The sequence below is a fragment of the Amphiprion ocellaris genome, chromosome 5 (assembly GCF_022539595.1).
Source record: "Amphiprion ocellaris isolate individual 3 ecotype Okinawa chromosome 5, ASM2253959v1, whole genome shotgun sequence".
NCBI classification, from domain to species: Eukaryota; Metazoa; Chordata; class Actinopteri; family Pomacentridae; genus Amphiprion; species Amphiprion ocellaris.
Genome location: NC_072770.1, coordinates 24,854,328 through 24,866,976, shown reverse-complemented (window position 1 = coordinate 24,866,976; position 12,649 = coordinate 24,854,328). Strand labels below are relative to the sequence as shown.

The 12,649-nt window shown below is 40.8% G+C and overlaps 1 protein-coding gene across 5 annotated transcripts in view; it reads right to left on the bottom strand.

The window, feature by feature from the left end:
- Nucleotides 1–12,649, bottom strand: part of LOC111587369 (low-density lipoprotein receptor-related protein 1-like) — a 99,171-nt gene that overhangs the window by 67,306 nt on the left and 19,216 nt on the right. For all 5 annotated transcript variants that reach the window (XM_055010878.1, XM_055010879.1, XM_055010881.1 and 2 more), the window contains one exon: nt 1,638–1,775. In XM_055010878.1, the coding sequence (XP_054866853.1) occupies nt 1,638–1,775 (138 nt within the window). The remainder of the gene's footprint in view (nt 1–1,637; nt 1,776–12,649) is intronic.

Genomic DNA, 12,649 nt, shown 5'->3' with positions numbered 1-12,649 from the left:
AATAAATTTCCTAAATCAATAATAAAGTAAAACTTTCAAAGAGCTGTAAGTGCTGAGCAAGAGAAAAACAAGGAAACTCTACAGATCAGCAGATTTCTTCACTTTGTGCATTTTTAGCCGCTATCTCGGACTCCTACATGAGCTGCTCTTTATGTGAACATCAGACGAGTTGCTCCACACAACCGCTACCCTGCTGCCAATCTCCATGCAATTCAGGGATACACAAGTCTTCCTGCTGTGCTCCCGAGGCTTGCTGAGACAACCACAGTTCAAATTACAGACATGCCCGGAATTTTCCAAAACAAGTCTGAGCACCAAACAACTGAGATGGGTTTAGAAAACCAACATGGGCAACAATGTAAACAACTTACCGTGACACACACCGCAAAACATTTATTTTGGAGCGAATAAAACTACCAGAACGGCACTATTTTGGTTCAGAACACAAACCGCCCGTATTAATCAGATGACCCTCAACTGGAACATTTCACCCCTCAGATGACAAAAGATGTCACGAGAGGATATCTATGTTTCATAAACACGCCGCTGCACTTCAGCTTATTCCAATTCCAACTCTAACCCTCAAAACCAAGTCTCAGACCTAAAATAATTGGCCAGCCATGTGGGTACCACACGCTTTTCCCATGAGAGAGCAGCTGCATCCCCCACTATGAGGTGAATGCACACACAAACACACACATACGATACAGAAGTCTAGCCAGCCTGAGAGCGCATGAAAATTTAATGTCCTTTCCAATACCTCTCACCATGTTTCTTCAATAAATATTTCATTTCAGCTCATTTTTTAACTGAGGGTGCAGTGGGGGAAATGAAGTCTAGAAAGAAAAGGTGGCTAACTCAGGAAAGGAAAAGTAAAAATGTCTCGTAGGACAGCAAGGTCGTGGTCAAGATGGTGAGGTCAGGTATCTTATTGTGATCCTGAGCTTTGCAGTAAATAACTAAATCTTCTGTTTAATTCAGTAAGCCCTGGATTCTGCAAAAGCTGAATTTGTTATGTGTCAAGCAAAATAAAAATCTAATATTAAGGCTACTGAAACCTGCTGCACAGTTGACGTTAGTGAAACGGGGAGTATAATGTCTACTGGGTTCAGCCAACAGAGATTCATGTCTTTTGCACAATTGAGTTTCATATTGTCTCACTGTGGGAAGCCTGATCAGCACATTCTTTTAAAAGGTATTACATTCTTTAGACTCATCAGAAATGGCTTCCTCATTTCGGGTATAAAAATTGTCACTTCCCTTGTTTAAACGGAATGATTTAATGGCTCTGTCTTGTCTCACGAATACAGAATGTGAAATATACAGTTGGCTGTGACATAGTATAGCTGAAGAAAACACACACACAGAAGGCAGCACAATCCAGTATTATAGACGGTGATGTGGTGAATCAGTGTGTTGCTTCACTGATGTTTCACTGTGTGCAGATTTTAGCTATAATAAGTAGGCAACAGAAAAAGGCAACAGAAATCCAGTCAGACTCCCTGCCTCTTTTTGTTCCATGCAGATGGAATGTATTAGCACAGGAGTTGCATTATTAACCTGCACAGTCTCCACTGTTCATATTGCATATCTGAGAAAAGCATGCCCACAGACTGGTGCTGTGTATGAAGTCATACCTCTGCAGTGTGGGCCCTCGTCCCAGCCATCAGTACAGTCTGGGACCCCGTTGCACAGTTTGCTCATGTGGATGCACAGCTCCGTTCCTCCACACTGGTACTCATTGGGAGGACACCGCGACACAGTGCTGAGTGGGCCTGAGGAAACACAACAGACACAAACATGGGTTGATGGACAAGATAAGGGCAAAGTGTGAAGTTGAGTTGCATTTGTTAAAACCAGCCAAGTCTGAGCTATTTCCTGGAGCTAATTTATTACATAAATTATTGAATGTCAGATGGGATTCTACATACACCAAGTTTTGAACTGCATCATCACCTGAAAACACTACCTTTAAAGATTATTCTGGTTCTGTTATTGTTTCAGCAAAATCATTTTAAATCAAAATAAATACCTATACCTGTGCAAATTAAATCAATCAAATTAAAGGCTACAGATGACCCCGTGTACTTGATTGAAGGAAAAAGAAAAAAAGGGATTTCTAAAAAGATTCAACTCATTCTAAAGAAGTCAGTGAGTGCCTTTGTCAGCTAAAGCCAATGACATTTTTTTTCTGTATTGCTTTCTAATAAGGACCTCTCACAGCAGGTAACCCCAGTGCAGTGTCACACCAAAATGGATACCAAAACTGCACTGCGTCACCTTACCTGTGAACACACCTCCAGCTGTGCTGCTACACACACTCTGCTGCAGGCAGCTTTGTCTGGAGGCATGAAGGCAGACACAGTGCAGCACCATGTATCCATTATTTCCTGAGAATAATTTCACCCTGGGATCTTTTGTCATGTTCCTTCTCCCTTTGTCTCTGCCATCCATTTTGTCTTGACTATAAACTGTTCAGTAAAGCAGAAATGCTATAAAAATCCATCTTTATAGAGCTCTGCCCTTTCAATCTGCCCACCGATGGCAGATTTTGTGACAGACCTGGGCACTTTGTCTGGCTGACAATATATTTGTCAGGCCGAGGCAACACAGAAACATTTCTCTGCCATCTCCCCCAGTCAGGGCACATCAGGCTATTTATTCCTTAATATCTGTGGACAGCACCACTGCTGTGGGTTTCATCACAAACCATCACACTCCCAGTCACAAGACAGAGCAAACCTGCAGTGGGTGTGAAGCAAACAATATGTATATGCATAAACTAAAAACAGGAGAGATGAAGACTTTCAGCTTAGTGACGCTTATTAACTAGAATAATGTAGACAGTGTTGTCACCATCGACTCCAGTGTTTACAACACTCTCAGCGCTGTCACATGCAGCACATGTAACAGAGCAGATATTACCACTGGAAAGGCGGTGGTGCAGAGTCAAGATCTTTCTTCACAGTTAGCTGCAGACCACTTTGTGAAATAATGCGCAAGTTTATAAAGAATTTCTCCATCAGTTTCTCTTTCCAGTATAAGATATATATATTAGTGTTGGATGCGATTAAAAAAATTTATCTAATTAATTACAGGCTTTGTAATTAATTAATCGCAATTAATTGCAGTTTTGTCAAATAGCAATATTTGACACAATAAGTGAAGTTTTTTAATTCAAATAAAATTGTGGTTGACAGTTGAATCAATGAATACATATACGTGTTAATAATTTAAAATTCGTTTAAAAAAAGGAAAATGGGACATATAGAAAAAAGTGATTTTGATGACAAAGCCTGAATTTAGTTGTTTTTTCCACTGTATGGCACATAAAATCAGCACAAGTAGTTCAAGGAGCTTCAGAAAGTTGAAAATCCAGAGATTCATTCTGTTTTCATCTTTTCTGAGTCTGATAAATGGTGTAATTTTGATGGTTCTTTTTATAGGAATAGCAATTTTTATTTTTTTATAAACAAAAATTTTATAATTAAGTTATTAAAAGAGATATTTTTGTTGTTTAGGTTATTCCTCCTCCAAGGAGGCAGAGCCTCGATGGAGTAAAAACTTAAACCACAAAAATGTTTCATTTCTATTTGTCTGCATTTTTCATGTGTCTGCTACATTCACAGATTACTGCAAATCTAAGTTCAATTATAGCGATTTTATTCAACATTTTAAGACTTTCTGTAAACTCAAGCACTGTCTAGAAAAGTGGTCTATTATGGGATGGCTACACCGTTAGCCGTTAGCATGACTCGTAGCTAACGTTAGCTCTGGTGCTAACAGCAACATGTTTTACATTGAGGTGATACCGTCGGCTTGAAGTGCTGAGAAAGTGATCAGAAAACTCTTTGTTGTACAATTTGCACACAACCAGGCTTTTATCCAAGCTGCCATCGGGAAAATTTTTAAAAGAAGACTTTGTGTCCAACAACCTCAATCTCGTCTTCCTTCCAGTGCCTGACGTCACTCAGTGCTTCCTGTGCTTCTTCTTCATGGCTACAAACAGACTTTAGGTTCACTACCGCCACCTACTGGCCTGGAGTGTTCATCAGAGCCACTGGTGTGCCAGAAATGAGGGAACTGAGGAGGGTGCAATTAATTGCATTATTATTTTATATATATACATATATATACATATATATATATATATATATATATATATATATATATATATATATATATATATATATATATATATATATATATATATATATATAAAAAAAAATTTCAGCAGGTTCTCTGTATCTTGATTTTTTTACTACCTAAAAATCTGTCTTTGAATTGGCCTCAGAAATCCAGAATCAGTCAATGGGTGTGCAACAAATCAAATAACTAATGGCACACATCATATCATGACTTTTGAGTCACAGATCAGATCTTTTTTTGGATCAGCAAAATCAAAACAAACATAAAAAAAGGCCCGCATAACTACTCTGTATCTTGTCACTGCAGCTCTGCTTCGAGATTTGGGGAATTATTCCTTGCCAAAGCATTTTCAGCACTGTTTGCTTATCTGTTAGCAGGATGACTGCAAAGCTACCAGGCAGAATTTCATGAAACTTAGTTGGAAAGTGGCCAATCAAATTTTTGGTTCAGATCCAGATCACTTTCTTGAAAATTGCTAGATACGGCATTGGCCTTGGCCTTGGCCTTGGCGGAAGAATGTGCTCTCCAAGTGCACTTCTGCTTACTTTAAACAGCGGTAGTAAAACTGTATTTTGCATTATCATTGTTAAACTTTGCTCTTAATCCACAGTTCATATGCATGCCAAACCATGGGTGGGGATCCGTGCGGATCATGGATCAACTATGGTCCATTACACCGCTATTGGTCGGGCTCTACTTAAAACCATTCCTGTGTAATCACTACCTGCCAGCTGACCGCTCATCAGGAAAATACTCTACAGAAAGCAAATGGACAAGGATTATGTGCTCATACACACTCTGCACACCCCCAGCTAACATCAGAGGATCTTATTGCACTGTTACGAAATATAACAACAAGCTCCAGATACAGAGCAAAGGCCATTTATTAATGACTAAGCCAACTGTTGACTCTTGACTCTTGTCTGATAATTGATAATGAAACCATGTACATTTGCTTTGCGGTAACTAATGTTGTAACGTCAGTAAAAACAGGAAACCCTGGACACTGCATCATGTCTTCTTTTTAGGCTACGCCTGCAGTCACATTCTTGTCAAACCAGAATGTTTTCATCAAGAGTCTCTTCTATTTTGCAGATGTTGAAATGAAGTCATTTGTTCTAGAAAAACAGGTATGCTTGTCAGCCTCTGTTTCAATCTTTTCCCAATGATAACTGTCTTTCTGTTTTCATCCTCATCATAGATTTACATTCATCTTTCCAGCTTGCCAACTTAACAGGCAAAACCACAAGGCAGACACCCAAAGAACCATGGCAGCAAAAGATGGCCACTGGAGAAAACTAGCAGGAACTACAAACACACCATTATCCTGGCTTGGACCAGCCAAATCACTACCTTCTCTGCATCTGCAGCACACGCATGCATCCCAGAGGCAAAACAGCAACAATAGGCACACCAGCACACTGGCATGTAGGCCTGGTATAGTAGTCTGTGCTAAGAGAGGACTTTAGAAATTCTGGGAAAGAAAATATGTTCATCTTGGATGAATATGAAACTAAAACTACTACTCCTCTAAGATGCTAAATTTATGCAGCTTTAACTGGATACAGAAGTGAATATACTGCGAAAATCCTTTGCAAAGCACAGGGGGCTTTTCTGCTTGACCTTATTACTGAACTCTTTTCTTGGATGAAGTTTCCTGCCTTGTGACTCTGACCAAACTTTCATCCACTGACTAATGACTCAGAACATCCTCTGTCCAACCGGTCTATGCACGCTCACAACTTTGTGCAGTATTTCCAAACTGCTGTCACCAAATTTCAAAGCAATAATTCACAACATTAACCACAGCTATTGTTTTCACAGCATTTATTATTCATTTGAATCACAGCAGCGTAATTATAGCTCTGAATCGAGTGCAGAGGCTTGTTTGTTGGATATTTATCTGTTCCAAACACGATAATTGCATTGTATGTTTGCATTCGAAATGTGGTAGGCAGTGGGATGCTTCTGTTAAAGAAATTGCTTGGCATTTCTTTCCAAGACTTATATGAAAAAATCAAGGCTGCTCCCACATCTGTGAGGTCACCATGAATCTGAGGCCAGGATGAAATTATCTTAGCATAAAGACTGCAAGTGTGGAAACAGCCAAAGTTAAACAATCTGCTTAGAAGGACCTCTGAAGCTCAAATGTTGTCATCATGTTGTATGATGTATGTTTATTTCTTTCACCTACAAAACTGTAAAAAAGATAACGTTCCACAGAAAGTTACTTCTGCAAATATTTGTTGGTGACCAGTTGCCTGGCAACCTTGTATCGACAGGAAAACTAGCCGTCTAACTCTCAGCAAGAGGGGAAAGAAGCATATATGTCCACCATGTCAACTGTTTAAATCAAATTAGAGGAAAAAATAAATGATTAGTCTGTTTCTTGTATATTTTCATTAAGTGAAAACTAGATACAGAAAAGATTCATTGGTTTTTCTCATTTGCTTAATGCTTGAACTTTGAATCCGAACCCTCGTCTCCATAGCTCATCTTTCTCTGCATCTGTGGAAAGTCAAAGTGCTGGCTGTCCTTCCTCCTCCTCATCACTCTCTTTCCTTCTTTATCTCCTCCCATGATTTTTCCTCCAACATCTGCTGACCCATTTACTGTAAATGTATGAAAGGGAGGGTAACGTGTGGAAAATGAACACAATAAGAAACAAAATGACCGACAAAAAGGAGAGAGGAGACCATGTGAAACACCTCATCCACCAGAAGTGGACAGAAGCCCCACAAGGCTTCATTCTTGTGTGAGCTGGCAGCAGCCTGAGGTGCCACAGTGGAAAAGGCATCGCTAATTTGAATTAAACAAGGTCTTTTGTTGAACATTCCTCCACTGTGAGCGAGCCAGGTTAGCAGGCTCGAACCTTTATTTGTTTAAGAAGCTTCTATTTGCTCTGGTCTCGTTGACAACCTCGCTGAAGGATCCACCACAGGCTGACTGGTACAGCTTCAGCTATTCTGTAGCTTAATTATGGTACCCAAGGAAAATGATGTATCTTGGTTACTCCATCACTGACTCATACAAGCTGTCCTTGTGATAGTGCCAGTGGTTGAGAACTGGAGCTGAAGATTTGACTATTCTTTTCCTACGGAGAACCAGAGGTTGTTCCAAGGCTTCCTTTTTTGTCTTCCAGACGTCACAGAGACGTCAGCGGATACCAGGCTTGATTTCACTTCTTCCATAAGTCTGTTACACTCAAAAACTATTTCTGAGGAGCTACAAACTTCCACCTTATTTTGAATCTAAAATTGCATTGAAATAAAGAGCTTAAGGGGCCCACCTTCTTTATTTCTATATAAGGAAGCAGTGTTAACACCTGATGGGTGCTTTTCTACACATGACAGAGTCACAGTTAGAGCCAAACAAAGCCTTTCTTCTCTAAGCATCTATCAAAACAAGATTGCTACACGCAGGATTTCAAACACCTTGTACGAATGGAGTCTTTAAGCCGCTGCACACACAGGGGCAGATCACATGCACTTTTCCAGTCCAAGCGAGTGAGGGCAGAGGGGGTGGCGGTGGTGGGATGGGGGACAAGAGAACTAAGGCCATTGTTTGGATCACACAAATCGGCTGTGGCCCCCTACAAAGCAGGCTGAGCCTCAGTGTTGTAAGCAGCATCACGTGCGAAGCCTGATCAGAACTGTGGCACTGCCACATGGAAGGAGAGTGAAGGGCAACAGTGAGAACCACGGGGCACAGGGGCAAAGTGATGAAACGGGGGCTGGCATTTTCTAATTACCTGCTGGTTTAGGATTAATATTTCAACACACAGTCTTCTTAGTTTTGCATTCACTGGGAGCTCTCACAAACGTGTGTTTTTTCTTTCACAACAACATTTTTGCAGAGTTATTCATCTTGGAAACTGTCTCTCCGTGTGCATTTCCTCTCCAGTAGTAGAGCAGAGGCTCAGCTGACTGAGAAGGAGTCAAGATCTGGATCAGGCTGTCCCAGAGCCCAAAGCTTGTTAGGCTGTGGGGATTTTCCATTCACTAGTTCATGCTTTCCCCTCCACATGCTAGTCAACACAAAGCTTATTCAACCAACAACAAACACACAAATAAATAGCAACATGCTGCTAGAGTTACCACAAAAACATAAAAGGGACTTTATGGGAACCAGAATGATGCCAACTGTGGAGAACAACGAGTCTCCCCAGGTTTATTTTAAATACTGCATAAGATTCAGTAGATGAAACTATGGTAGATAAACACCTACATATCCACATACAGGGTATCCACATATAATATTTATAGAAGAAAAAAAACTGCATTTGCAAGAATTACACAAGTGCAGCTAATCCTGCTACTGCTCACAGACAATAACCGTCACATATAGATAAATATTTTAGATTCGAAACTGTGTTGCACTGCCTCCTAAACACATTCTAACACTAGATTTTTTCTGACCACTTGTGTCCTCACAGACCGACTGGCCCTTTCTGCGACGCTCTTGGCCCACATGACACATTCTTGGAAGAAGCACCCAAATCCTGACCCAGCAGCCCCAAGGCACCCCTTGACCTCCCCCTGCCAAAGCAACTAAAACTCAAAACAACTAGGACACAGCACCAAAAACAACACTGTAAGAGGACACGGGGGTTAACATGGGAGTTTGTATTTTGAAGTCGCTCCTCAACGCAGGCCTGTCAGAAACATCATGGGCAGCAAAAGAGCAGACACAGCATCAGCGAACAGCAGAATGCTGAGGGGGGAACAACAGCTGCACTTCACCACTGTTTATTTCTGACAGCTATCCTATAAACACTTCACTCTGCAGGTGAAAACAACACATTAACCTGCCAGCAGAACGGCACCTGTGGGCGCCTCACAAATACTACAATGGGACTATTTTCACTCACCTGCATTTCCTTCGTCCGAGCAACCACTTCTCTGTACAACACACAAATATACAGCATAAATGTCATTTATTCCAATGGTTTCGGGCTCTAAACCCCAGACTGTGCACCCTCTCTGCACTCTGCACTTGATGGTTGGATCTTTGCTCTTTTGCTCAATCCTTTCCTTCAAAGATATCAACACCACATTTTCTTTCCGTCTTGGGGGGCTTCTGGGGTGGCTGGTAGGGTGACAAGTAAAGCAGGAAGGCTAAATCTAGCTCTTGAAAGCACAACAAACTGAGCCTTCTCCAAACACACCAGCACCGATGCTCCTCGGGGCAGAGCAACCACTAGGCAAACAGTTCTATCGGCAAAGTAAATTGCAAGATTCATACTGTACAACGCCGCCTGATAAACAGACGGAACTGTAGCTGGTTATGAAAGAGGAAAAGTAAACCACTGCACACAAAAGGCAAATCAGTGGTGAAATTTCACAAAGTTATGTCATTCGCCAGCAACCCACACACCTGCTTCCTTAAGCTTTAAAAGTAGAGGGAACAAAAGTTTTAATAACACACCTCAGACAGACTCTCTGACTGCCTCCTTCTTTCGCTTACAGAGTTGAAAGAAGAAAAATAGACCTATTGCTTAGTGAGTAAGGTTCTTACAGAGCGACTCTCTATCTGAGATTGAACAGATTTATAATCTCATTCATTGAACTATTATTTCCTCACAATGGACTCTAAACTAGCTCAAAACTGTAAGTTCTGTTCAAGTTTTTCCTCTAAAGATCAGAGAAAAAGACACAAGAATGACTTGTTGACCCAAGAATGACTACATATTTAAAAGGCATTTAAAGCACTTCTTAAACCAGAACACAAAGCGGTCAGACAAAATACCCCATGAGTCCTAATGCCCTGAGCAGCAAGTCCCCAGCTCGAATCCCAGCCACTGCATTGCTGCGTGTCACTTCCTTACTTTCACCTCCTCCATCTCCTTTCTTTCTCCACTGTCCATATCAATAAAGGCCCCACAAACTAATATTTAACAAAGACAAAGTAGCAGAATAACTTTAATCATCACAAATTAACCAAGCACCTCTCCAGACAATCATTTTCATTTGTTATGTAGAGCAATAGACAATGAATTCAAAGGACAGACTACTAATTACCGCGCAGAGAAACAGCTATGCAAATGAAAGGAAATGCCCAGGGGGGTCTGAGAGGAGGATGAGAGTAATTGTCATCGTAAGAGCCAAGAAACCAGAGGAGACAACAACCGCTGACGGAGACAAGCTGTGTGTTCAATAATGCACTCTCGCATACAGGATCCAGGCATTTATTACTGCCACTAATCAGACACAGGTGCTTTAATGCAACAGCGAGAAGCCACGAGGCAGAGCCAGGTGTGCAGCATCTGCGTGTCTATGTCTTCGAGACAATCCCTCAACTGATCACATTATTATTATTCATGTGCTCCTTTCTCCTCATGCATCAAAACCCCACTGTATCTTTTTTTTTTTTTCTTTTTTGTCCCTGGCTTGTTTCAGCCTTCCCCTAAGGGTGCCTCTGGCCTGGCCCGCCCCCTTCTGTGGAGAGCCCTGCTGAGATTACATAATGGTCTTTTTAAAATTTAAACCCCTGACACGCTTTTCTTGGCTGAACACAGTCTGGGGCTCTCTTGTCCTGCTTCAGGGGCCAGCTTTGCCCTCTCTACTGCCCCGGCCTCAACTCCTCATCTAAAAATGTCCAACTGGTAGTCGGTGGATCCCGTCCAGCTCACCACACCCTTAAATAGAGCACATATATACAGAATATACATTCCAAAGATGTGGAAACAAAGCCACACGACTCCGTTGTGCACAAAGACACGAGCACCACTGTGCAGAAAAATGGCAGTGAGTTAAAATCTGCAACAGAAGGCAGTTTGTTTGTCACAACTCTGAGGAGCACTACAAGGATGAGTCTCTACAGACAACAGTGAAAGATGGTGGAGGTTCTTTCCTGTTTGGGCTGCATTTATGTGAATGGGGATTTGAATTGGAATTAGTGGTTTCAACAATGCTGAGACATACAGGCAGATTCTCATCAGGGAGGCATCTGATGGGTCCCACATTTATTCTACAGAATGAGGCCAAATTACAGCAGTCATAAAGAACCGTCTACAACAACTAGAAGAACAAGGAGCCCTGCAGCAGGTGGTGTGTCCCCACAGAGCCCTCATCTCAAACTAATGGAGTCACTCTATAATTACATAAAGAAAACGAGACAGTTTTAACGCCAAAAACTTTGTACAAGTGTAACTGGTTGCACAGTTTTAAGGCAAAGGATGATCACACCAAATAATGATTTGATTTAGGTTTTCCTCTATTTACTTTTACGCTTTTTTCTACACATTACTGTGACTGAATATAAGTTTTATGTAGCTGTTTTACATATCATGTCTATGCAACATGTTATTTCTGCACAGGCTGCATCTGTAATAACTCACTGTGGGATTGTCTTTTATGATACATAAATGTGGCACTGCTGAAAATATTGAAAGATGACTATTTTATTTTTTCTACAGTCTAGCTGGATTTGTAGAATGAAGACAATTTTTGAATACGTGGGAAAATATTACACATATATCTCCCAAATTAAGTTTTGTGCACTTGTAAACATCAATCACACGCCTAAATTAAACTATGTACAAAATAATACAAGAAAAGAATTATTACCGACTCTGCCTTTCCCCTCAGCCTGATAAAGTCCTTTAATATTTTTCGGCACATTTTTTTGTTTTTATAGTCTGCTTGATACTGAACAATCTCATTTTAGTCTAAGTGCTTCCAATTACAGAATGCAGCTGTTTTTGAAGAAAAACCTGTGATAAATCAACTGGACTCTAAGCGTCAAGGAGAAAAAAACACAACAGTAGACACTTAGCAGCCAAAGAGCCAGATATTTCCCTCAGGAGTTGATGGAGATCAACACAAATTGTAAAAGGGAGCGAGTATTAGCGATATATTTGCTGCTTGGCGAGAAACAGAGCTCCAAGTCAGTGCTAATGTTGGTCTCTGCTGAATATGTAACTGCTGGCTAACACACTAGCCATGCCAGCGCTATAAGAGATATCAGTGTCATGTTTGTATAGTTTTTATAGGTTTGAGGTTTTTGAATGTATTAAAGTGTTCTGGTCAAATTTATGAATTTGCACATCACATAAAAGTTAATCTACATGGCATCACTAAGACAGCTTTAGTATTACTAATAGATTCAAGTTGTAAAACAAAAAGTACAAGCACATGGTGATAATATCACACTTGGTTTGCAACATAGTGCAAAATCATTCACTGGGGTGAACTGATGGCCGAGCAGATAGGATGTATACGACGTGAGTACATATGCTCAGATCAAATCTCAGTCGGGGACTATTTGCATGTCATTTCCCTGTTCTCTTTCCCAGATACTCCCAAAGTATGTGGTATTTCTGTGTAATTACAGACACATTATCTTCCTTAGAAGTCAGAATGTTGTTGCGTATTGTCTAAATGAAACAGAAAAATGTGTGAAAACAGCAGAGAAGGGAGGGAACACTGTGAATTACATTCAGTCACACCTGCAGCAGGTTCCAGTCGGAACACGATGCTGCAACAGACTCTTTCATGTT